The 27,911-nt window shown below is 38.9% G+C and overlaps 2 protein-coding genes across 2 annotated transcripts in view; both read right to left on the bottom strand.

The window, feature by feature from the left end:
- LOC101531115 (transmembrane protease serine 11G-like) overlaps window positions 1-2,912 on the bottom strand; it is a 43,844-nt gene extending 40,932 nt beyond the window's left edge. Inside the window, exon 1 of the mRNA XM_058666655.1 lies at window positions 2,779-2,912. Coding sequence (XP_058522638.1) covers window positions 2,779-2,912 — 134 coding nt within the window. The remainder of the gene's footprint in view (window positions 1-2,778) is intronic.
- Window positions 2,913-9,785: 6,873 nt separating this feature from the next.
- LOC101530870 (transmembrane serine protease 11F) overlaps window positions 9,786-27,911 on the bottom strand; it is a 57,033-nt gene continuing 38,907 nt past the window's right edge. The window contains exons 7-10 of the mRNA XM_058667259.1: window positions 22,587-22,788; window positions 17,721-17,980; window positions 16,231-16,373; window positions 9,786-9,944 (exon numbers count right to left, since the gene is read on the bottom strand). Coding sequence (XP_058523242.1) covers window positions 9,786-9,944; window positions 16,231-16,373; window positions 17,721-17,980; window positions 22,587-22,788 — 764 coding nt within the window. The remainder of the gene's footprint in view (window positions 9,945-16,230; window positions 16,374-17,720; window positions 17,981-22,586; window positions 22,789-27,911) is intronic.

Raw genomic sequence — 27,911 nt, 5'->3', positions numbered from 1 at the left:
AGACCAATCTCTAACTTGTAATTTCTCATCAATTAGGCTTCTCTTCTTAGGCTTGTAGATTCATCCTTCCTGGTAGTGAATATTTGCAGTTCAAATTATGCACTTACAAGCATCTCTGCAAAAAAAAAATATGAAATTTTATTATTAGATCTTTCCTTTCATCACTTCAATAATGAACATTTCCTCTTATATTTAACCCATACTTCATTGTGAAAAAAATCTTAAAAACAGAAATATAGTGTTAATATAACTAATAAATACACTATATAGTGAAATCTTTCAAACTGATATATCTTTATCAATTTTATCACTGTGTAATTATTAATCACAAACTTGATTGCTTAAGGTAACAATTGCTGATTATCTGCTCTTAAACTATAAGACAAAAGTGCAGGTGAGCTGAACTTTTTTGTTCTCTATTTAGACTCCCAAAGACTGAAAGTGCCATAAGTACTGGCTAAACTTTTGTCTGCAGGCTTGATGAAGAGTAAATCCAAGTTGATTCAGCATACTGGCAGAATTCCATTTCTCATAGGAAGTTGTTTCCTCATTTCCTTGTTTCCTATTAGCTAAAGCTGCCCTTCATCTTCAATCCAGCAATGTTGTATCTACACAGACTTGGGATCTCTAAGTTGTTTGCTATTTGGAAGAAAAGCTTATAAATTTTTCAATGGCTTCATTTTTAAGATATTAGGTTATATCTTACATATAGGGACATTTGAGTAATGTCTCATTTGATTGACTCAACAACAAATGGTCTAAAAGCAGTAATGGTCTAAAAGCCTATGTTCCTTCAGAATTTCTACACTGAAAGCCTAATCTCAGGGTAGGCTTGTGGTGCCAATACCAACATTTCATATTGGAAGTGCTGGCTGGAGTACCTACTGCTGTGCTTCTGATTCAGCTCACGGCTCTTATGCCTGGTAATTCAGCAGAAGATCGTCAGTGTACTTCTGCTGCTTCTATCCTTGTGAGAGCAAGACGGAGTTCCTGGCTCCTGACTTGAGGCTGACCAAGCCTAGCCATTGAAAAGTGACCCTGGATTGGAAGATCTCTCCCTATGTTTCTCCTTCTTTCACTCTCTCTTTGGCCTTTTCAAATAAATAAAATCTTTGAAAAGCTAATTTCCTGTGTGGTACTATCAGGAGTTAAGCTTTAGAAAATGACTAGATCACAAGAGTGGAGCCTTTGTGAAGAAAGTTCCAGAGAGCTGGGTTGATGCTTCTATAGCAGGAAATTGCGGTGAGAAAGTGCTGTTTATGTCTATTCTCTGACACTGAATCAGTTGGCATCTTGATTAGATCTAGAACTGTAGGAAATAAATGCTGTTGTTCATAAGCTACCCATTCAGTTCTTAGGTTTTGTTTAGTTATTGTTTTCTTCTGAAAGACAAAGTGAGACAGAGACAGAGATAAGGAGTTACATGGAGGTAGAGACGAAGTGAGTTACATAGCTGAATCTTCCAACTCCTGGGCCCACAACTGGGGTGGTTTTGCCAGATTGAAGCCAGGATCCAAGGGCTCCATCCAGATCTTCCACATAGTTGACAAGAGCATGTAAACATGGACCATTAGATAATGCTTTTTAAGAAGTATATTCTGGAAACTGGATTGAAAGTGGAAGCTGGTAGAGCCAAGTCACTCTGATATGCGATGTGTGTGTTTGAAACAATGGCTTTAACACTCCAGAATGACTATTCTTTATTTTGGTCAGAGTAACCTGAAAATGTGAAGACAGTGCCCTTAGTCCTATTTCCAAACACTCTTTGGCTATGGAATTAGCATAAGCATGAATATAATATCGCATTGTATTTAATAATGACATAAAGGCGAAAGATCTTAGAATAATTCTGTTTATCAGAACTAGTTTTTAATAGTTAAACTATATATTTCACAATACCAACCAAATTAGTGAAAATACAGAAAATTGATAAAATTGATGGTATTCAGGGCTCCTGGATGATGGAAGGTCTCTCTCTCTGCAAGCCGTTTCTCTATCATTCTGCCTATCAATTTTTTTGAAAAATTATGCTTACATTATATTGTAGTCTGTTAAGTATAAAATAACTTTGAGTTTAGAAATATCACACAGAAGGGGAGAAACACAGGATCTGTGGTCTGATCATGGAATGTATATAGCACAACTGGGTCTCATCAGTGGCTTAGAACAGTAGAATTATAGCCAGATGCATTTGGATGGTAAGGCATTCCATTGGGGCCTACAAAGGACATCTGATACCGGTGCAGAGAAAGCAGGACCAAACAATTTGGCCAACTACCCCAGCCAAGAATTGACAGCAAATATCTGGGAGAATGGAGAGGCTAAGGTGAACTCTTGGGAGTTTTCTGATCAGCAGGGCCCTGTGACCACCAAGGGGGTGAGGTAATGGTATTCTCTATCAGCAAGAACCACCAGAGACAGTCTGATTGACATGTCTGTTTATTGTAAAGCAAGCACAAACTTACATAGACTAACAAGGGGGGGAGGCAGAAGGGTATGTGTAGACAGTCCTCTTACCAACAATGACACTTTAATTGGCTAGGAGGCACATCTATCTTTCCAGATGCTCCAATCATGTCATAGGTCATATACAACTCTCACAGCTGGCAGGTAAGGTGTGGGCCACTTACACCAGCCAGGCTGCCAAGTAACGCAAACCGAACCTGAGTTCTTAGAGTTGCTTATCAAAGAAGTCCCAGCACAGCTCATCCAAAGACAGAGAAGAAAGGCTGGAGTGCAACCCACTGCCCTCACAGTGGACTATTTCAGACAATGGACCTTGGAAGGATGTCCTCATCCTTGCAGCAGCGAGATTTACAGCGTTTCAGAATTACAGAAATCTCTAGGAGCCAGACCCTCAGAGCATCCTCCTCACTGGGGACCCTGGGACGACTCAGGTTGTCATTCCTCATCCTCAGGTACTGAGGTGGTTGAGAGGCTGGTGTAGCCTCCCCTCAACATCCCCTCTTACCCACGAGAGAGGAAATATAAACAGAAAATTTGGGAACACTAGTCTCATCCACTTTCCCCTAATCTTCAATCCTTCTCATCCTAATCAACTATGTAAGCATATCTAAAATAAAATTATTGTTAAAAACTTTATTGCTGAAATAAATTGTAATAATTGTTCAAGCCTTCAGTGAGTCATGATCATTTTGCTAATGGAAGATCTTGCCTTGATGGTGTTGGCTGATGGCAGATAAAGGTGGTAAATCTTAAGGCCTGAGGTGACTACAGGAATTCTTCGAAATAATATTAACAGTGAACTTTACCACATAGGCTGACAGTTACTTTCTTCTTTTTCTTTTCTTTTTCTTCTCTTTTTCTTTTCTGAATTTAGGAGGAGAAAGAGAGAGATAACCTTCATTCATTGGTTCTTTCCCCAGTTGGATGCCATAGGCAAAGCTAGGCCAGGCTGAAGCATCTGAGTCTCCCATGGGGATGCAGGACCCGGTCACTTAGACCGTCCTCTGCTTCTTCAGTTGTGGATCAGCCCAGACTTGACCATGGCCGATATGAGATGCCAGCAATGCAGGTGAAGACTCAACTTGCTATGCTACAGTTTTGGCCCAGACTCTGACTTTCATGAAAGACTTCTCTGTAGCATGTTTTGCTATTTGAAAATATTTTACCTACAGAACATCTTTCTAAATTTGCATTAATCCTTTCAAATTCTGCCACCATTTTGTCTACTAAGTTTATTTTGTAGTACACAATCTTTGTTGTCATTTCAGCGAGGTCTACAGTATTTTCCCCAGGAGCACATTTAACCTGAAGAAACTACTGTCTCGCTTACTCAGAAGAGGCAACACCTCAGCTGTCAAAGCTAAATCATGATATTGTCTTAGAGACTGGACTTCTCATTCCACTTTTCTTGCGGTTTCCGCCATGCCTGCATTTACTCCCTGCATGGGATCTTGAAGCCCTGAAAGACACCTATTAGGGTTGGAAAGAACTTCTCTCAAATCCTGTTAGTGTTGCTATTTTGACCTCCACCAAGGAATCATGAAATTTGATAATGGCATACGGAATGATACATACTTTCCAGATGGTTTGCAAATGACTTCTCCAGATCTAAGAAAGAAATCACTATGGATGGCAGCTATAGTCTTATAAAATGGATTTCTTTACTCAACCATTTAATGTTAACCATAGCATCTGTGTTATTTATAGGTTTCTCATGAGAAAAAATGTTGAGTAAATTTCAACAAAATAGTATTTATGGAATACATGAAGTAATGCTATTAGCAAGTAAAAATATTAACACCCATGTAAAAATTCCTTCAAACCTTTAAGGTTTATTTATTGAAAAGAAGTGATGAAGAGAGAGCAGGAGAAAGAGAAAAATATCTCCTCCCTGCTGGTTCACTCTCCTAATGGCCACAATGTTCAGGGTTGAGGTAGGCCAAAGTCAGGAGCCTGGAAACCCAAGAAGATCTCCCTCACAAGTTCAAGGGTCCAAGTACTTGGGCCATGTTCTGCTAATTTCCTAGGTACATTAGCAGGGAGCTGGGTTGGAAGCAAAGCGGCTGGAACTGAAAGTGGTGCTCTAAACGAGAAGCTGGCATTGCAGGTGGCAACTTTAACCAGCTATACTGAAAAGTCAGTCTTGCCTTATATATTAATACATTTGCAGCCTTTAGTTTGGGCTGATGTGAGTTTGGAGATTCATAGTTTGTTCTTTTTGAGCAGGTTTTAAGTATTCCTGACCTTTGCAATTTATGGCCTGCTTATAGAGTCTCAACAACATCATTAGGTACTCAGCTTACTGTTACATTTGACAACCTGAAGACAGGAACAAGTCTTATTTTTCTTTTGAAACTATGTGATATGATTGCATTTTCCTCATTTATTAGTTGTGGTCAAAATTTTAAGGCAAGGAAATTTGAGTTAATAAACATAAAAGAATGTTTATTACAAATTAAGCTGTAATAACTATTTTTATTTTTCTGCACTGTAAAGTTTTCTTTTGAGTTTTTAAAATAAATTTTATTTTTAAATAATGATTACATGGTTGATCAGGGTGGGAAAGACTCAGGTTTAGGGAAAACTGGGTGAATTCATTGCCTCCAAATTTCCTATTTCTTCTTGTTGTTCCTGAGGAAAGGAGAGAAACAAAGAGAAAGCACTCATGACTTTCCACACATCCCAGTATCCAGGGATGAGGAACTGCCACCACATATCAACCCAGAGTCTCAATGTGTACATATTCTGAGGGTTGTGCTCAAGTGGTCTGGATAGTTTTGAAATGCTGTCAATTTCATCGATCTGAGGATAATGTCACCCTCCCAGTGTCCATTGATTCCAGTCACTGAGATTTTTTGCTGTCATCGTTTGTTTGTGTTAGTTGTCCAGTTTGTTCTGTTCTCCTTCCTCTGCTACAGCTCCGAATGTGCTGCAATAGTCTCCTTTTACAACAGGGCCTGTGCTCTCGGTCCCACTTTTTCATTAATTAGGATATGTTCTTGCAGGCAAGTCCAAGTGCCCGGGCCAGGGGTCCCAAGCATCGCTGGATCCCTCACCCCTGGGGGTCACAAACGCAGTACCTACTTCAGATTTTTATAAAGATTTGGAAGTCAGATTTTTATAAAGATTATTGAAAGTTAAACTTACAAAGAGAAGGAGATGCAGAGAAAGGACTTTCATCTATTGTTTCACTCTTCAAGTGCCCACAACAGCTGATTCTGAGCCCATCCAAAGGCAGGAACCAGGAGCTTCTCCCGGGTCTCTGAAGTTGGTGAAAGGTCCCAAGGTTTTGGCCCATCCTCTACTGCTTCCCAAGCTGACAGGGAGCTGAATGAGACATGCAGTAGCCAGGACATGAGCTGGCACCCATATGGGATTCTGGCACAGCAAGGTAAGGATTTAGCCACTAGGCCATTGTACCCAGCCCAGAATTTTCTTTTGATTTTGTTATAAAACAAATTTTATAGTGAGGTATTAAAGAAGAGTGAAAAGGAAAAGAACTGTGTATTTTAAAGGATTACTTTCAAACTTTTTAATCTTTAAAACATTTCAATAGTTAAGATGGCTTTTAAATTTGTATCATATCAAGGCTTTATATTATTTCCTAATTATAAAGCTTAATGTTGAGGATGAGGAAAGGAAACAAGAAGGCATGACTTTGGGGTGAGTTTTCTATTGAGTGTGGACACCAGCCACTTTAACTAGCAAAGCAGCTTTGCCTACACTAAAATCATCCTTCATTTTCATAGGCACAGTTAGATATGGTTTTGGCTGAGTTGTTCTCTGATACATAAAACTGATTCGATCCAACAATATTGTATACCATGTAAAGCTTAGCTGACATTATATTGTTTTTGCAAATACAGACAGTTCGGCAACAATCATGTAATTTCAGTGACTTTTAAGCAAGTGGAGTTTGCTTCTTGAGCCTGGAAAACTCAGGTTAGGGTCAGGGAAACTCATGGTTGGGGCCCTGGTGTCCATGCCTACACAGCCTGCAACTACTATATGACCTTGTAGAAGTTGTTTTGACCCTACTTGCACAAAAACTCAAACAGGCTGTTGAAGATAAGCTTGTGGACCCATCCAGTTCCAGCAGCTACTATTCTAATTCAATTCTCTGTAAGAAGGATTTTTCATTTCCATGATTATATGGAATGTGATTCCCACAGATCTTTTCTTGTCAACTAATTCTGTTAACAAAAAATAAGCTAATGAGTATATTCAGTTGAATCAGCAGACCCCTATTAATACATATGTTTTATTGTTGAATCATGAATGCTTCAGTTAGAGCATAGTTAGCAAAAATGTGGGGTACATCTTGTTCTAGTATTAGAAAGTTACTCTTTAATTATCATGGCTCCTAGAACTCCAAGATGATTCTACCTGGAGTATATGCTACATAACTCTGTCACCCCAATGGATATAATCTCTCTTTTAAAACAATGAGTCTGAAAAATTGTAAACTTTTTTCTTTTATAAAATTTATTTATTATTATTATTAATTTATGATATAGCTCCATAGGCTCTGGGATATCCCTGATCTGCTTTCAAAATTCCCTCCCCCATACAATGGTTTTCCCTATATTATTACAATATAATTCTTCATAAACAGTAGTAAGTCCATCATTGTGGGCATGGACAATGGCAGAGAGTCCAGCATCCTATTGTCAAGATACAGAAAACAGTTTCATTGGGAGTCCATCATTGTTCTGGAAGTACATATGTATACTGCATTGTATTCTCACATCTATATATGATAGTCTCCATTAGACAGTTAATATACCTCTTCTTATATGAAAAACCACAAATCAACAACATGCAATTTAACAACATGAAGAACAACATGAAGAACAATGGAAATTTACAATACCATGAAGTTAAATAACATGCTACTGAATGACTAACGTGTCGCTGAAGAAATGAGAAAGTTCAAGAACCATTTGAAGAAAATGTTGCTACTGTATGATGTATGAGTCATTGAAGAATTCAATATGAGAAAAAAACACATTTTTGAAAAAATGAAACTAAAATCCATGAGATACAGTTTCCACTCATCTTTGTTGGTGAGATGTGTTTCCTGTAGGCAATAGATTGATTTTGTTTTTTGATCCAGTCTACTAATCTATGATATTTGATGGGTTTAAGCTACTTACATTTATGGTTAATATGAATAGATGGTAATTTGATCTTGTCATTTTAGCAATGTGTTGTTCATTTTCTGATTTAGTCTTCCATTATTACTTTACTGGGATGTTCTTCACATTTGCCTTTGGTTTTGGTGAGTACTATTCCTCTTCTCTGTCATGAGAACATCTTTAATATCATTTGTATGGCAGCTCTGGAAGTTGCATATTCTTTCAGGTTTTCTTTACTGCAGAAGAATTTTATTTCATTTTCAAAAACTAAGGAAAGCTTTTCTGGGTACACACTTTGCTTTTAGAATGTTGGATATGGTGTTCCATACTCCTCTGTCCTGTAGATTTTCCTGTGAGAAGTGAGCTGAGTCTCATTGCCATTCCTCTGTATGTCCACTGATTTTTTTTCTCAGGCACATTTAAGGATCTTTTCCTTATTTTCAACTGAAGAGAACTTGATTATCATGTGTCGGGGTTAAGATCACTTTTGGTGAATTCTGTTGGGAGTTCTGTGCCCCTTCTGAAGGTTGTTTCCAAATTCTCCAGATTAGAGAAATTTTCATTTATTACTTCAGTGAATACAGCATTAAACCCAACTTCTGTTTCTGAGCCTTTTGTAACTTCTGAAACTTATATTTGGCCTTTTAATCATATTTCTTAATTCTTGAATTTTTTTAAGCTTGATCCAGCTGTAATTCCAGCTTTTTAATTGTTTCCTCATTTTGACAAGAAATATCTTCCATTTGTGAGATTCTTTTTTCTGCCTCCTTCCTTTTAGTATTGAGACTTTCCACTGATTTTTTTTCATTTGCCCATTTTAATAATTCAGCTTGATTTTGTTGCAATGTTGCTAATTCCTGTGCGACATATCCTTAAATTCATTAAACTCCTGTATGTGCTTCTTGTTGATAAGAAGCGTTATAACGAGCTTTTTGAATTCTGTATCCCACATTTCCTCAATGTATGAGGTTGGCAAAGGCTTTTGCTCCTTTGCAGGGGTGTCTTCAGTAACTTTTACTTTGCCTCTGTCTCTTCTTTTGCTCTTGGTCGTAGTACTTCTGGTTAGCAGAGTCTTCTGCTTGAGGCAGGTTTCTAAACTGTGTCACCCACAAGTCTACAATTTGATTTTATTTATTGCAGTTGGTACACGGCTCTTCGTTTGTGGTCAGTTGTGCCACTCCCTCCAGCAACTTTCTGGTTTGGGCTCTTGTGTTAAGTGAAAATGTTCTGATAGGCATCTATTCTGTCATAGAATTGAAGACTTACCAAAGTACCAGTTAACAAATACTGCTATTTATCTTTCTAAATAGATTATTGTATAGCTCATTGCATCAAATATTTATTGTGCGGGTCCTGTTTTGAATCATTTCACAGCCTTCATCCCCTTCTTTTGATGCTCCTTGCACTTATACAATAAAACATCTAAGAATTTTCTGTGTCTTACTTCTGGGCTAGCTACAACTGATGCATGGATGGCAAGAATAATGTTACAGAGTAAAAACACTGTTAAAGAGTAAATCAGAAATGCTTCTTAAAAACACAGTATGCTTCCTGAAGCTTATGCTTGAAGCAAAACACAGTGTTCTTGGCAAGTTCAATTACATTTAAATACTTCAAAAATGACACCTCCTATAGTTAACGATATTTTTTTTGCCTCATTAAATATAAACCCATGGTAGTGTTCAAGTTGTATTACAATATCATGGCCCTACATTCTAATCATGGAGTGTGTAGTCCTGAGTTCTAGAAAGTTGAAAATCCTCAGGGTTTCAACTTGAAGATATTTCAACTAGCTTGATATTTTTCTAAACGAATCCCAGGTAGTTAAAGTATATGAGGTATAATTTTGGCACCCCTTGAGATTTTTCATATCCTGTGGAAAATGATGCTCTGCTTCTTCCATGGAGGGAGGAGACCTTTTATATCTTATGAATTGTCACATGCACTCCCCTTCTGAGTGTGGAGACAATGCTATCTGACGTTTGCTATGTCTTCTTCCTTCATAAGAGGGACATTTTGGTCATGTGGACATAATGTCCACCTCATAGTATTAATTTGGTCCAGGTCCAAAGAGGTTCTTAACATCTAGTAAAAGTATTCCTCTAGGCCACTTGCTGTGAACAATAATATATAAGAAGCAGGTGTTTCCATTCCATGGCTCTAAAATTCAGACAATTTCCACTAGATACCAGTCTTTGAGGCTATCCAGTCTCTGTATTTATGTACTCTTGTGTAGACTCCAGGCTTTTTGGGAAGAGCACAAGATTGTCCCCAGCTTACTATGCCAACAATGTACCAGATGTCATTGTTATCATAAACCAGAGGTCCTCCAGAATCACCCTAAAAAAACAAAAACAAATTTAATAATATTAGCTTAATCCAATTCAGTATACAGGTTATTATGATCATTTCTCTTCTACAGAAAAAAAGTAGAAATTGTATATAGACCACAAAGCTAGATTATATAGTGATTATAGATTTCGTAATAGTCTTCTCAGCTGAGTTAAATATTATACTAAAATTTTTTTAATCATTTATTTGAAAGGCAGAGTTACAGAGAGACGGGGAGAAACTTTAAGAATCACAAAGAGAAATCTTGAATCCACTGGCTCATTCTCCAGCAGGCTGCAACATACAGGCTGGGACAGGCAAAAATCAAAATCCCAGAATTCTATCTGGGTCTCTAATGTGGTTCATAGGGGCCCAGGCACTTGGTCCATCTTCTGCTGCTTTCGCAGGCACACTGGTGGAAAACTGAAGCAGAGTAGCTTGGACATCTAAGCATTTTTGCAGGGGCAGTTTAACCCACTATACAATGCCTGACCCAGCAGTGTGCTAAAATTTAAATTACATTATTTCCTTGGAGAGGTTAACAGATTTTCAGATTTTTGGTTTGGTTCATGCATGACCTAATTTCCATGCATAAACTATGTTAAATATATAATTAGTATTTGTGACTATAGATGGAAAATACAAATGAACCTACTCTTTTAAAAAGACTTAGGGCCCAGCACAGTAGCCAAGTGACTGAAGTCCTCGCCTTGAAAACGCCAGTTTCACATTGGTACCAGTTCATGTCTTGGCTGCCCCACTTTCCAATAAGCTCCCTGCTTGTGGCCTGGGAAAGCAGGGGAGGACAGCCCAAAGCCTTGGGATCCTGCACCCACGTGGGAGACCTGGAAGAGCTCCTGGCTTCAGGTTGGCTCAGCTCGAGCCATTACGACCACTTGGGGAATGTACCACCAGATGGAAGATTGTTCTCTATCTCCTTTGTAAATTTGCCTTTCCAATAAAAATAAATTAATTAAACATAATAAATAAATTAAATATAAAATAAATAAATTAAAACATTTTGTTGTTTGAAAGGCAGAGTGACAAAAGGAGAGGAAAAAATGCAGATAATGTTCCATCAGCTGTATCACCTCCAAAAGGCTTTGAATAGCCGGGATTAGGCCAAGACGATGTTAGGTGCTTAGAACTCTGGGTCTCCCATGTGTGTAGCAGTGGTCCAAGTATTTTGGCCAAAGGAAGAGGTCCAGGTTGGATGGGTATGAGAATAAGCAGAATCAGGTACAGCATTCCAAATCTGTGATGTGTTTGAAATATTCAAGTAGAGTCTTTCAGTAACATTTGGATGTGTGACTCTGGAGCTCTGAGAAAAGCTGTGCACTAACAACATAAACCTACAAATTATCTGCAGAGATGGTCACTGAGGCTGTGGGTGACAAGTGGACTCTAGAGAGAAAGCAGGGAATAATATAGGGTGAAAGTTATTACAAGGCAAGAAAAGATATTATTTCAAGAAAGGGTAGTGTTGAACATTGTCAAATACTGCTAAAAGGTTAAAACATAAATCAAAAAAGCATTTATTGACTTTAAACACATGAATGCCAGTGGTGTGTTACTGGAAACCTTAGGAAGTACCATTTCTGTGGAAGAAGAAGAAACCTGGTTGAAATGGATGAAGGAAAATGACAGGTGGTAAGAACATTGAAGTAAGAAGTATTAAAGTTGTTCAAATGCTTGATGATAAAGTGACAAGGTGGACTGCCAATTGGAGATACCCGTGTAAACAAAGAACATTTTCCCCTCTAGGACATCTGAAGATTCAGTAGCAAGATAAATGATGACTGCAAAAACACAGAGAGAAAATAACTGTTAGTGTGAACATCACCAAAACCTGCATAAGAACAGGGATCTGGCAAGGAGGGATTTGGCTCGCGGCAGCTGCAACTTCTTATCTGAATCCTGAAATGATAGTGGAAGAAGTGAATGAAGATGAAGGCCGGGCTGCATGCTTGGTGCTGAGCAGATAGAAAGGTGCTTCTGTTTTCCTTTTAAAATTGGGGCACAAAGTCATCAAATGGTAACAAGTAGTAGGAAAAAACAGGGATTAAAGATGGTGTTGGGGAATTTCAAAGACCGACGTATTTGGAGAATCAATCAGACAAACAAACAAAAAAAAATCCAAATATGTACTATCAGATTTTGCTATTTAGAACTTCTGGTAATAACCAATGTGTTTTAATATTCTCTTCAGGAAATTTCTACCTGAGTGGAGATGGAGGAGTATAGGGAGAGCTTGTTTTCAGTTTGGGAACTTAGTCAAACAGAACCACTTGAAAGAGTGCCACAAATAAGCTTGGGGCTTAAGCAACAGTGAGCTAAAACTAATGGCAGGAGTGTTGTCAACAAGATGGACTACAAATCACAATTGTCCTGGTCTGTTCTCCTCACAAACTCTTGTAAGTATTCCAGAATTTAGGAGTGAGTCTGAAACATTTCCTTCGACTCCAGTTCTGAGACCAGCTGTACAAAGAAGACAAGAGCAATGTTTTCTGCTTGCCTTCTCTTCCAAGACAAACACAGCCCTGCACATAGATGTTTCAATAAAGCCATGTGTTTTTTAAAGGGAGGGGAAGAGTCAGCAATGAACATTTAGCTTCCTTGCCAATCTGAGATGTTTCAGAGCGGGTGCTGTCTTGTCTCATGTCATGGGAAACACAGCAGTGCTGGCAGGGTTAGACTACCTGGAGTCAGTCAGAATAAAAGAATAAGAGGTGGGGCTCCTCTGACCAGCACGGATCCTGTTGATGGCTCAGCATTCCAGGAAACATAACCAGCAGTATTACTTTGCAGGAAACACAGTCTGTGGTGTTCCCAGGCTTGATTCCCTGGCTAGTTTTCCATCCAACTCTATGCCTTCCTTAAACCATTGGTAATCCAGGAGGATGAAGTAAATGCATATTTGCTGAGAGGAGTATCAGGCCTCTCTTTGCCCCACGATGAAAGCTATTCCATTAAGCTTCAGGGTTCTACTTAATACTACCATAGGCTGGAAGGTAAGCCCATGACCCCACGTATATGGAACATAGTTTCTTATATATTTGAAGCATTGTCTCAGGCTCCTGAACACCCTAATTGATGGGGTAGTATCTTAGAGACCTTGCTGAGTGTTAGAGGCCAACACATAATCTTAATTAGTAGCAGAATGCAAATTGCAGAATTGGCCAGCCAGGGAATATAACTTACATCTCCATTTGATCAATATCTCTTACCTTACAAAGAAGAATAAGTGGTGGTCTTAATTCATTATAGAGCACAACTAGAACTTTTCCCTTGACTCCAAAGCATAGGTAACAGCCTAGTCCAACAAGGGAACATGATAGAATCTACCTGTCTGGAGTTGCTCACCACCAGCCCAATAAAAAATTGAAACAAAACTATAAGCACCAAATACTAAACAAAGGTTGGAATAGATTTCTGTTCCATCAAATGGGCAGTAGCTACTGCAAGGACACAAAGATTATGAAAATTCAGGAAATATCATGCTACCAAAAATATTTAACAAAGCTCCAATAATGCACCTAAAGAAATTGGTACCTATGAAATGGTGGACAAATAATTTAGAATAATTGTCTTAATTAACTTGTAAGCACTATGAAAATTTGAATATGGGCCAAGCATTTGTTGTAGTGGTTAAGATGCCCACACTTATGGTCAGAGTGTCTGCGTTCAGTTTTTGCTCCTGGTTCCTATTTCCTGTCAGTGCAGATCCTGGGATTCAGCAGTCAAAAATCAAGTAATTAGATTTGTCTTGCTTGAGATGCCTGGATTGAGTTCCTGGTTCGCAGATTTGACACCCCTTGAAGACTACTGTGGGCATTTGAAAAGCTAATTGGTGAATATGACATCTTTCTCACTCTCTGCCTCACTTTATCAAATGAGTAAATATGCTATAATAATTTTTTTGAAAAAATAGAAAGCTAAATGCAAGTTGGAAATTAATTCATGAATAAAATGAGTTCAACAAAGTAACTGAATCAAAACAGAAATTTATTTTAAGATATGATAATAAATTTAAAATTCAGTAGAAAACTTCAATAGTTTGAAGCAAAAGAACAAATTAAGGAATTCAAAGAAATAATATTTGAAATTATCTAGTCATATAATCAGAATGAAAAACAATTAAGTATGAATGAAGAAGGCCCATGAGAATCATGGAGCATCATTAAGAAGAAAACTAACGTTAAGTGCAATTGGAGTTTGTAAAAGAGAACAGGAAGAAAATGATCCAGAAAGTATATTGAAGGAAATAATAAATATTTTCCAAATTTTTGAAATGATAATAATGTTCAGGTATAGGAAGTTCAATGGTATCTAGCAAAGAGAGTTCAACAGCAAAGGCCTAGTCAAATGATAAGAAATTTTAAAAAAAGATGAAAGAAAAGTGTTGATGAAGATGAGAAGAGAAGGAATCTTTGTGCATGTTATGAATGTAAATTAGTACAGCAATTATGGAAAACACTATGGCACTTCTGCAAAAGCAAAAAAAATATTGCTATCAACTCCTGAATATACTAGAAATCAATGTTTAGGATACATGAGTTCTCATGTTCATTGCAGCATTACTCACAATAGGGAAAATACAGAATCAACCTAATGTCAGATGAACGATACAGAAAATGTGATTTATATACACATACTCAAATGCTAATGAGGTTTTGAAAAGAACAAAATTGGGAAAACTGCAGTGGCATAGCTAGCTAATCTTCCACCTGCAAGCACTAAAATCCCATATGGACACCAGTTAATATCACAGCTGCACAATTTCCATTCTAGCTTTCTGCTTATAGCCAAGGAAACCAGCAGAGGATGGCCCAGATGTATGGGGCCCTGCACTCACATGGAACACTTGAAGGAAGCTCCTAAATCCTGGCTTCAGATCAGCTCAGTTCCATCCATTGTGGCTATTGGGGAGTGAGCCAGCAGATGAAAGATCTTTCTCTCTGTCTCTCCTCTCTGTAAATTTGCTCTTCCAATAAAAAATCAAGAAATTCCTTTTTAAAAAAAGCAAAAATCTGCCACATAGGACAACATGAATGAATCTATAGGCCATTATGATAAATTAAATCAGGCGGACACAGAAAGACCAGTACCATGTGACACCCTGATTGCACTTGTATCTTTTATTCACAGAAGTAGCGGCTAAAGTGAAGATTATCAGAGGTTTGGAAGGTGAGAAAGGGAAAGAAATGGGATGTGGAATTGCTGGCCAAAGGGTACAAATAAGTATCGAGATTTACTGCTCAGTAGGGTGACCATATCAACAATTATGTATTGTATATTTCAAAGCAGCTGAGAGATTAAATTTAGTACCACAAAAACTTAGGCAAGTGAGGTGATGGATATGTTAACTATCTTGAATTAGTCATGCTACAGTGCATACATATATGAAGGCAACAGGTTGTACTCCATGACTATATTTTTAATGCAGTCAACAATTTGCAGCAGATATTGTCTTAGGTACTGATAATATAGAAATATAGAATATAGATTTCCAAAAATATCTCCCTTTATTTAACTTTATTTAGTAGATAAATAGTAAAGAAAAAAGTTAAGTAAAAATATTATGTACTGAATATTGATGAGGGCTACAGAATGAAATAAAACAGAGGAAGCACACAAAGAATAATTGTGCATGCCATGCCATGTGTGTTGGGAATGAAGGTTGGCACGCTGAAACATAACCGAGGGAGTGTATTATTTGAAAGCACGAGGAGGGAACGTTGGGGGTGGTTGTCAAGCAGTCAGATGGAAATGGAGATGAAGTTTAGGAACTGGGTATTTAAGCAGACTGATGTCGATGCCATGTAGCTTGGAATGGAGAGGAAACCTGTTTCAGGCCATTAAAGCAGGATAGCAATACAAAGGGAGTAGTTTGGAGGCTGCGGGATGAACACAGCATGTATGTGACCCACTAAAAGGCGTGAGTTTCTGCCTTTTATAGAGGTGAGGTTTCTGTCTTTTGTTTCTGAGCTTGCTTAAGAAAGTAATAATAGAGAACAAAGGTAACTGTGGAGTCCAAAAATAGAGAATAATAGGTTTAAATTTCCTGATTTGTAAAATAGGGATAATTAGAATGCTCCTTTTATCTTTTTATGGTAAAGAAAAGAATGCAGAAAGGTTGCTTAATTTTTTTCTTGTCATACACTAAACATTCAATGTGATTTACTAAATCAAAATAGGTCTTGGTGAAAGGGATGCTTTTTTTTTTCTGGCTGGTAAAATACATGCCAAATTTAGACACAACAAGAAGAAATTTTGAACTTTGTCTTGGACTTACCTTACATGCATCTACCTTTCCTTCCATGAATCCAGCACACAACATGCCTGGGGTTATCAAGCCGTCATACACATCTTTTCTGTTACACACTTCAGTGCTTATAGTTTCCACCCTAGCTTGCCGGAGTTTATTTTGTGTAGGTCCTATTACACAAACAAACAGCGTTTTTAAATGAAATTGTATCCAAGACATGAAGATAGGTGTGTATCCTTAAGAGCAAAAGCACACGATTGTTTTATTAGCAGTAGTCTTCTGATTTTACTTTCTGTTGTCTGCATGCGAAGAACTAGTGATACATATGCTCCACTAATGTACTCGTGGATCCTTCAGGCACTCAAACTTAGGTGCAAAACTTGTGTCTGTGTCTCTATCTGTATCTATGTGGGTTTTTTTAATGAGAGATATGTCCACATCTTTCTGTACTTCTTCGGAGTGCTCCATCACACAGCTCTTGTCCAAATGACACATTTTCCATGCAAGGAAGCCAAGGCCTTGTTAATTGATTTCCCAAGAGCTGTTGAAGTAGAAACCAGAACCCAATGCACAGATGTATTTGCTCTACTCTGTTTGTAGTGTGTGTCTTGTGATTTGGGGAGAAAAACAGATGTCTCTTTGGTGCAAAGAATCTCATGTCGGTACAGACAGGTCTGGGTTTAGGAGTGGGGGACACTGAACTATTGGACATGGGAAGGGAAATAGACCAGAACTGTTTGTGAAACACTATGTAACAGCATAGGAAGGAGAAATGAAGTGAGACATACATGGAGATTTTCAAAAATTTTCCATTAAAAATGAAATCAATTCTCACCCAAGAAGTTTAACTTAAGATATAATAATACTGTACTTGTTTTCTTGTTTCTTCTGGATATTTTTGGTAGAACCTTAATAACTTTTTATTTTTTACTTTATAATATTCAGATAATTTCTCTCTTTAGAACAGAGTGAACTAGTGTTTAACAATCTTTACATTCTGACCTTAAATTTATAAAATTCTTAGACATACAGTCTCAGCACTGCTGGAATAGAAAAAAAAAGTTTGTATACTCTGTTAACAAGAAAACCCATCTAAATGTTTATAGCTATTGCAAATTCTCTTTAAAATTAGAAAAGGCTGCAGTAAGCAAAGGGAAATCATGCTATTCCTTGGCTTGCTTGAGATGTAGGGTATGTACTGAACAGACGTCCTTACATTCAGAAAGCATACAATTTGTATTTAGTTACTCGCTTGCTCTCACATACTACTTAGCCCTTCTTTAATCCAGTATTCTGTTTTATTTTTCCCTGGTAGTTTTTCCCCTGTCTTATCACAGCTGCAAATAGAAACTCAAAAATAAGGACCCTATTTTCTTTACTTTTGAACATCTATCCCTCTTGCCTGCGTAGGGCCACATACTTTGTAAGTATCACTTCTATTTTTATGAAAAATTTGAGACAGCTTGTTTGATCTCAAGACATTTTTGTGATAGGAAAACAGTATTGAAGCTACTCACCATCATCCACAATAGATCCAAATCCTGTGACAAATACACTTGCTTTAGGTGGTAGCTTTATAGATGCATCTGGGAGGCAAACTCTCTGGACAATATTTGAAAACTCAACTCTGCTCTTGAGTTGAGCCAAAGCAATGTCATTTTCATTTGTTTCTTTACGATAATTTTCATGAATGATAATTTTCCCCAAACTTCGTTTCACTGCAGGTGGTGTTATAGTTGTACCAAAAGTAGCAATCCACTGACTTGGGTCTTTATTTCTGGAAAAAGAAAAGTTGAAGGGTAAGATTGGTGATACTTAACTTCATACTTTAAAAAAGATTGAGACTTACTTCTCTCCCACTATTGGCACTATGCATCTAAAAATACCCTCATGGTGACAGAAGCTGCCATGGATGACTCTATGGAAAAAAATTAATTCTTAAAATCATACAATCAATTATGTTAAGTTAACAAATTATGAGGTTTGAAGTATAAGATTTAAGCAGTTCGTTAATTAGAAACTTTTAAGATTCATTTCTCCTAATTTTTAATGCGCTGGGAAGATGCTACTTTTGATCAGTTTGGGATAATTTACACACTAAGACTCATTTTCCTTCAGCTCAGTATCAAACCCTCCATCCATTTTTAGAATTCACAAATTGACTGTTGCATGTACCCCATGTATGCCAGGGTTATATCTTCACCCTATGTTCATATATCTTGCCTATTTTCAAGGAAGGACTTTGTAGTCCTAGCCCAACCGTGCTCCCACAGTCTGGTCTAGAAAGTCCCTCTAATTGGACTGGGGCTCATCCTTTAAATGGGTGAATGTTTCCCTACACACTTCCATCATAAGCAAATTGTTTCTAATCTTATTATTTTTTTATCTTTCTAATTCTTCTCCAAACTCCAGTTTTTTTTCTCTCTCTTGTTTTTTAATACCTTTTTTTTTTTTTAAGGTTGATGAGACTTGAAACCCTGGGTTAAAAATTTGGAGAAGGAAACCACACACAGGTGAATTAGATAGGGGATTTCCACTTTCAAGGAGGATGATTAAATTGGTGAATCATTAAATTTTAAGTGGAACAAAAAAACTTCAAAAGATTAGTGGTTTTCAAAATAGGCTGAGCTGCCAAGGGCATGGAGTTGATGGATGGGGTGGGGGGAGTTTTCTGCTCGTATCTAGCTTGCTACTTGTTAAGGAAAAAATGTATTTAAAGCAAAAATTTTAGGACTGAAATATTAACTGGAGAACCAGGCACTGGTTACTACACAGAATTGTGGGAGGTATGAAGATGAGTACAACCCCAGGTCTTAAGGCACTAATAAAATAATTGACAAAACAAGAGTTTTTCCCATCCCTTCATTCACTACTGATGAGAAAGAAAGCCTCACTTAATACACTAACTCAACATGTTGCAAGGATAAGGAAACAGAAACCCAGGGAACTCAGTGACTTGTCCAGGCAAGTGACATACCCAGCCAGTTAGTGTCAAAAGGACATGGCCCATGTCTCCTGCCATACCATTAAGAACTTTTTTACATACCCACACAAAGACTGCATTGATCTTTCATGGACGTGTAGGTGCTAAGATTAACTTGAACAGAATTTATAAACACATTATTTCTGCAGAAGAAAACACAGTTTCAAAAACATAATAACTATTTTGAGAACTGCTATGCTGTCTTCAAAATATTTTACATTTTCTCTTCACAGCAGTATGCTACATTTACATGAAATACCATCTGAAACACTGAATCACCTTTCTCCAGGATGATCACCTTAATGACAGTGACTCTCCTGAACTATGAACTTCAGCACAAAATATTCTATAGTATGACTTCAATGTTTTAAAAGTGACTTTCTGGGCCTGGCATGATGAGTCAGTGGCTAAATCCTAGCCTCGCACATGCAGGAAGTTCATATGGGAACTGGTTCATGCCCCAGCTGCTGCACTTCACTTCCAGCTTCAGGCCTGTGGCCTGGGAAAGCCCACAGCCTTTGGTACCTGCACCCACATGGGAGAACTGAAGGAGACTCAGGGCTCCTGCTTTCAGATCAGCTCAGCTCTGGTTGTTGCGGCCACTTGGGGAATCAATCAGTGGACAGAAGATCTTACTCTCTTCTCTCGTTCTCTCTGTAAATCTGCCTTTCCAACAAAAATAAGTAAATCTTTTTAAAATGACTTCCTTTGACTCCACAAATGCTCTCTCTCTTTTGTTTTCATTTGCAAGTGCCTTGAAGTTGGTGTATAAACTTAGGGCATCCAATCCTCCTTCCATTGTCTCCTGGACCCATGCCCATACAGTGATGACTGTAGCAGCACTAAATATCCATTTGATATCTTGGCTTTATTTCTTTTTACTGTACCTAAACAAAGACCAATTAATTGTAAATTCTTACAGAAATGGAAATGTATATTTGGAGGACTCTCTGAACAAGTACAAATCAAAAAGCCTTAACAAATGGATGAAACTTAAGTTCACATTCAAGGCATAATGTTGATTGGTTTGAAAGTTCAAAGTCTGGGGCAAAGTGAGGTACCCTAGTGGCTAATGTCCTCATCTTGCATACTCAGGATTACATATGGGTGCCAGTTTGTATCCTGGCTACCCTGTTTCCCATCCCACTCCCTACTTGTGGCCTGGGAAAGCAGCCAAGGATGGCCCAAAGCCTAGGGATCCTGCACCTGCATGGGAGACCTGGAAGAAGCTGCTGGCTCCTGGCTTTGGATCATATCAGCTCTGGCTGGTATGGCAACTTGGGGATTGAACCAGCAGATGGAAGATCGTTCTCTTCGTATCTCTTTTACTCTGTATATGTGCCTTTCCAATAACAATGAATAAATCTTTTTAAAAAGTTCAAAGTTGTTTAAACGAGATTCTTTACTGTAGTGAGGTAGTAGCAGATAATTACCTCAAATTCATTAGGTCATTCTCACTATAAGTCTACTACATAAAGATCTGTGTCAGTGTCTTGAAAACAGCTATGGTGCTACACTTAAAAGGATGTTAGAGAGGTTCCTGGACTGATCATGTATGGCCTCTTTAGGAGGGTATAAGATTAATGTTGCTGGTCAGGCCAGGGGACTGTATTCAGAGATTTTTGTCATGGAGACGTTGAAAGGAAGAGCTTTCTGTACTAGATGGTTAATCTCTAGGGAAGAAAAAAGGATATCCTTTATCTTCTGAGACAATAAGGAGCCTGTGTGTCCATGTGTCTGAAATTAACACAGCTGAACTGCAAAAAATGCATTCATTATTTATCTGTCTTTCCACTTCTCTATTTTTTTTAATCTTGAGAAGCAGAGAGACATTCCATCTTCTGCTTTACTCCCCAAATGGCTAGGACAGTGTGGAGTGGGCCAGGTTTAATCCATGATCCCAAAATTCAGTCTGGGTCTCCCATATGGGTGGCAGGGACTCACACACTTGGCCAGCATCTGCTGTCTCCCAGGCATATTATCAGGAGGATGGAATTAAAAGCAATGCCCAAACTCAATCCCAGGCTCCCTAACATGGGATAGAGGAACCTCAGGTGAATCCTTACTGCTATGCCAAACAGCCACTTTCAGCTGAGTTTGAAGAACCACTGTCACAAAAGCCCCAGCAGGAATTTCCTGCTGTGTTGTCCATGACTAGTCTTTAATGGTGGAAGGATAGAGAGACAAGGTAGCAAGTCTCTCCCACCTTCCACACAACATGCTGGACCATGCAAGCCAGCAGCAGGGGCTCTTGGATGATTTAACGAGAAAACAAGATTTCAATTGAGATAGCCAGGATTTATTTTTATTTCTGAAGTGACAATGGATGCCAAAATACGAAGTTAGATGACTTAGTGAGGGAAATACAACAGATTGGAGTGAATTACTCCTTGGGTGTGCTGAAGAGTTTAAACTTGTGACAAAGATGAGGAAAAATGAATTAAGAAATACAGTTGGGCTAACATGGTGGCATAGTACATTATTCCTCTGGCTGCAGTGCCCAATCTCTTATCGGCACTGATTTGAGTCCTGGCTGCCCCATTTCCAATCCAGTTCTCTGCCTATGCCCTGGAAAAGCAGCTCAGAGGATGGCCCAAGTCCTTGGGATCCTTCATCCATATGAAAGGTGCAGAGGAAGCACCTGGGTTCCAACTTTGGATTGGTTCAATTCCAATCATTGTGGCCATTTGGAGTGAACCAGCAGCTGGAAGACCAGTCTCTGTGTTTCTCTTTCTCTCTGTCTAAATTAATCTGCCTTTCAAATAAAAATAAATATTTAAAAAAATGTTTTGGTACAAGAAATTTAAAATCTGTAGCAGTCAATAACACACATACTTTATGGTTTTTGAAGTTCCCTAATATAATAGTTACTTATTACACAAAGATAATTACGTAGGAGGAAAGAGAACCCAAATCACAATCCCACAGAATTACATGTTAAGAACTAGCAGAGGGCCCGGCAGTGTAGCCTAGCGGCTAAAGTCCTCGCCTTGAAAGCCCCGGGATCCCATATGGGTGCCGGTTCTAGTCCCTGCAGCTCCACTTCCCATCCAGCTCCCTGCTTGTGGCCTGGGACAGCAGTTGAGGACGGCCCAATGCATTGGGACACTGCAACCGCGTGGGAGACCCGGAAGAGGTTCCAGGTTCCCGGCTTCGGATCGGTGCGCATCGGCTCGTTGCGGCTCACTTGGGGAGTGAATCATCGGACGGAAGATCTTCCTCTCTGTCTCTCCTCCTCTGTGTATATCTGGCTGTAACAAAATGAATAAATCTTTAAAAGAAAAAAAAAAAGAACTAGCAGAGTGCATCGAGGAGCAGAGCAGAGTTGCCATGAATGGAGCTGAGGCTAAGCTGGATACAACTTGGAAAAGAAGGTTAACCAGAGGCCTGGTGGACTTACCTCCGGAAGCAGTGAGCTGCGGTGAGCAGCCACATGTTACTGATGAGGCTGGCTCCACATTGATGGCCTGCCCCCATGAGCTGTAGGCTGGCCTGCCAGGGCCACTCGCCTTCCACAGCTGTCTCCCGCCCTTGGATAATTCTTTCCATAGAAGAGGATGCTGGCAATGGCATGTCTGAAGGTGTCATCCTTATCCCACAGCCTGCCATAGAAACACAATTTTTTTTCATGAAAGGAACGGGGAGAAAGTATATCTTGATTACCCATAGGTGTTGTTTCAGCTACTCTTTAACACATTCTTGTATTTAGCCTTTGAGATTTTGTTTCGTAGGGATCCTGATTGCTCTGGTTATAATGAAGAAGAAATACTAACATTTCATTATACTCAGATCAGGAACTTACTTGTGTCTCTCTGTTAAAAAGAAGCACAGTGAGGGCAGCCTTTGTAGCCTAGTGGGTAAAGCTGTTGCCTGCAATGTCGACATCTCATATAGGCGTCAGTTCATGTCCCAGTCACGCCACTTCTTATCTGGCCCTGTTAATGGTCTGAGAAAAGCACCTGAAGGAGGTGTAACTGTTTGGGCCCTTGCCATCCACATAGGAGATCTATGGCTTTGGTGGCCGTTGAGGACATCACAGGGAATCACCAGTGGAAGGAAGATCTCTTTCTCACCTTCTGTCTGTAATTCTCTGCAACTCTGCCTTTCAAAAAGATAAAGCTGTTCTGCCTGCTGGTTCACCCTCCAAATTTTAGCAACAGCCAGGTCTGGGACAGACCAAAGCCAGGAACTAAGAATTATATCCAGATCTCCCATGTGGGTCAAGGGCCCAATCACTTGGACCATCTACTGCTTTCCCAGGTACATTAATAGGTAGCAAGATCAGAGATGGAACAGCCAGACTTCAAGTGGCACCCTTACGGGATGCCAGCATTGCAGGTGGCAGCTCAACCTGCTGCACCACAGTGTCAACCTCAAAATAAGTAACTAGATGTTTTAAAAATTTTGTAATGGGCAAATAGATACGTGATTGAATATCAAAAATTTGTAGATCTTCTGTTACCTGCTTTAGGCATATTTATAGCTGCACAGTTTTTACATGAGGAAACTATGCATTGAAAACTAAGTAGCTGAGTCAGAGTCACAGAGACTGGGTGGGAAAGGAGGGTACAATGAAACAAAAAAAGATCTTAGTCTTCCATTTGCTGGTTTACTCCCGGGACGGTCACAGTGGCCCACACTCGGTCATGCCAAAGCCAGGAGCTAGGAGCTTCATCTGGGACTCTCACATGAGTAGCAGGAGTCCAATTGTCAGGGCCATCTTCTACTGCTTTTTCTAGACCATTAGCAAGGAGCTGGATTGGAATTAGGGCATCCAAGCCTTAAACTGGTATCTGTATTGGAAACCAACAATACAGATGGCAGACAGCTTTAATGCTATGCAATAAGAAATAAAAAATTGTTTTGACAGAGAAAGAGAACAAAGTGTTCCTGTCTGGAATCCATTCCTCAAATACCCACATAGTTAAGGTTAGGCCTGGCAGGAACTCGGCCACTGGGATCATTACCTGGCTCTCATTCCTAATCCGCATGAGTAGGAATCTGGAAACAGCAGCTAGAGAGAGGACCAAAACCCAGGCCAAACAACTGCCTTTTTATATTTGTAATGGGTTTATCTGCCTAAAAAAAAAAAAAAGACTCAAATATGAGTCAGCAAATTGTGAGTGACATGACAGCAAAGAGGCAGAAAATGTGCACCTCCAGGATTTCAATAAAACTGCAATACAGGCTGGAATCAAGATAGCGGAATAGGGTAAGGACACGTTTATGCGGACGGAAAAACATTTAATCAGGATGAAACAGAGAGGACATGTTTCAGGAAATAGAAAGGGACAGAACAACAGCAGAGGGGTACCTGGAGACTGATAGACACAGGAAAGCAGCGGACACAACGGTGTGGTGTTGCAGAGACTGATACTCCAGCACGGCGATCTGAACTCCACCAGCAGCCAGAACTCCACCAGCAACCAGGTGGGAAGGGACTTTCACTGGGAGCTCGGGTGGTGAACCCAGACAAAGAACTGTCCGTTCTACTGGTACGTTTGATTTGATCAGGAGCAGACACAGAGCAGCAGATCTCAGATGGGCAGTGCGAGAACAGAGTGGATTCCATAGCCCAGTCAGCCCCTTAGAGCTGAATTGGGCGCCATTTTGGGAAAGCAGAAAAGGGCAAGGGAAGGGACGGAGCATGCGCTGAGCTGGGAGTGAGCTCATTTCTGACTCGGTAAACTGCAACGATGTGGCATTCTATGGATTCCACCTAGGGCAGGTTTGGGTAGCTCGTGGATCTGATGACCAGCAGATCAAGAACTGTACTGGTTGTATATCAGGCGCCATTTTGGGTACTGTGGCAATAGCTTTGGGACTGCAGGAGACAACAGTGAACTGCGCATGTGCTGATCTCGCGAGAACTTGCTGAGGTCCGTGATTGCACTGGTCCCGCAGGAAAATAATACCAATTGTGGCATCGTATGGGTCAAAATAGGTCCGTGTGGCACCCAGACCTAATGTCCAACAGGTTCCAGCAAGATCAGCGCCACCAATAACCTAATTATATAGGACTCGCTGGAGGTTGTGGCACAAGTGGCTGCAAGCAAAAAGTTGTGTACCAACTGCAATAAGTAAAATCGCATTGTAGCCCTGTGGGTGACACAACTTAGAAACCTGCCCCAAGGAGAAGACTCTGCTAACCAGAAGTGCAATGAACAAGAGCAAAAGAAGAGACAAAAGCACAATGAATACTACTGAAGACTCCCCTGCAAAGGAGCAAAACCCTATGCCAACCTCAGAGTTAACTGAGGAAGACATTGAGAAAATGGGGCACACAGAATCCATAAGACTCATTTTAAAGATTCTGATCAACAATGAGAAGCTCATGCAAGAGTTCAAAGAATTTAAAGAAGCAATAAAGCAAATCAAGGCTGGCATATCAGAAATTAAGAACACAGTAGAGCAAATTAAGAGTACAGTGGAGAGTCTCCAAAATAGAATGAAGCAAGCAGAAGAAAGAATCTCAAAACTGGAAGATATTTCCTGTCAGCAGGGGGAAGCAAACAAAAAGCTGGAAGCAGAGCTGGATCAGGCCAAAAAAAGTATTCAAGAATTAAAAGACACTATTAAGAGGCCAAATATAAGAGCTATGGGAGTCCCAGAAGGTGCAGAAAGAGAAGCTGAGTTTGCAAATGTATTTAATGAAATAATAAAGGAAAATTTCCCTAATCTGGAGAAAGAATTGGGAAACAAGTTCCAGGAGGGGCACAGAACTCCCATCAGGCTTGATCAAAAGCGATCTTCACCATGACATATGACCTTCAAGCTCTCTTCAATTGAACATAAGGAAAAATCCTTAATGTGCACATGAAAAAATCAATTGACATATAAAGGAATGCCAATTAAGCTTACAGGAGACCTCTCACAGGAAACTCTATAGGCAAGAAGAGAATAGAGTGACATATTTCAGATTCTAAAAGAAAAAAATTGTCGGCCTAGGATAACATACCCAGCAAAACTTTCTTTTGTCTTTGAAAATGAAATAAAATTCTTCCACAGTAAAGAAAAGCTAAAAGAATTTGCCTCTTCCAACCCTGCCTTACAAATGATACTTCAAGAAGTTCTCTTGACAGAAAAGAGGAATAGCACCTACCAAAACCAAAGGCAAATGGGAAGAAGATCCCAGTAAAATGACAACAGAAGGCTAAACCAATGAACAACCCATTCCTAAAATGATAGGACCAAAGTAACACCCATGTATATTAAACTCTGAATGTAAATGGATTAAGCTCAATCAAACATCATAGATTAGTACTCTGGATTAAGAAACAAAACCCATCTGCTTATTGTCTGGAAGAGACACGCTTCAACAAAGATCAGCGGAAACTATGTCACATGGGTTTTGTTGTTTTCTGTTGTTTTCATCTCTTCAAAACACTTCCTTCTGATTAAATCATTCAATGACTCGTAGATCATGCAGTGGCATAATTTTCTTCAAGAAGGTTCTTGATTTTCATTTCTTCAGCTACACATTAGTCATTTAGTAGCATGTTATTTAACTTTTTGATGTTGTTAATTTCTTTTTTCTCCCGGATGTTGATTTTGTTTTGTGGCTCTTCATTTAAGGGGATGTATAGCAGCTGTGTGATGGAGACTGTCATGTCTAGTAACATGTCATTTAACTTCAGGCATTGCAAATTTGTATTTTTCTTTTTATTGTTGATTTTGTATCATGACTTTTCGTTTAAGGGAATGTACAGTAGCTGTGTAATGGAGACTGTCATATCTAGTAACATGTCATTTAACTTCATGGCATTGTAAATTTCTTCCTTTCTTTCTATTATTGATTTTGAATCATGACTTTTCATTTAAGGAGATGTACAGTAGCTGTGGAATGGAGACTAACATCCAGATGTGAGGATGTAGTATGGTATCCATTTCTACTTCCAAAATGGACTTACAATGAAACTGTAAACTATATCTTGACAATAGGATTCTGGACTCTCTGCCATTGTCCATGCCCACAATGATGGACATAAGACTGAGTATGAAGAACTACATGTTAGTAATGATACAGAGGAACTGGGGGGGAGGGAACTGGGGAGGGGATAAGGGAATATGAAACTGTATTATAAAATAATAACAACAATAATAAAATGTATTTAAAAAAAAGAAGTTTAAAATTAAAAAAAAAACTGCAATACATCTGAAAAATAAAAAATAAAAAGTTCAAATACTCTCCTGAATTGTGAGAGAAAAATTTTAAAGGCCAATTTAAAGAGAATTGGAGTATATCATCTACAAGATTATGTGTCTTTTTAACTATATAGATAAAAAAACAAAGTATTTGGTGCAAATTTATAAATGTAAAAATCTAAAATATTAAAACTTATAAAAAGATTACTTTCTTATACAAATATAAAATGAAAAAAGTTAGTTTGTAGGTAGCCATTTAGCCTAGTGGTTGAAATATCAGGATGCCTGGCTCAACAAGTTAATCTCCCACCTTACAGCACTGGCATCTCTTATGGGCACCTGTTCTAGTCCCGTCTTGTGGCCTGGGAAGGTAGTGGAAGAGGGCTCAAGTTTTTGGACTCTATAGAGACTAGAAGAAGCTCCTAGCTCCTGGAAACAGATTAGCTCAGTTTGGGCCTTTGTGGCCATTTGGAGGGTGAACCAGTGGATGGAAGATCCTTTGTCTCTCCTTCTCCCTGTAACTTTGCCTTTCAAATTAAAAAATAAATAAATTTTAAAAAGAAAAAAAAGATGACTGATT

The sequence above is a fragment of the Ochotona princeps genome, chromosome 7, assembly GCF_030435755.1.
Source record: "Ochotona princeps isolate mOchPri1 chromosome 7, mOchPri1.hap1, whole genome shotgun sequence".
Lineage (NCBI taxonomy): Eukaryota > Metazoa > Chordata > Mammalia > Lagomorpha > Ochotonidae > Ochotona > Ochotona princeps.
Note: the sequence above shows the minus strand (reverse complement) of the source record. Positions and strands in the feature narration are given on the sequence as shown.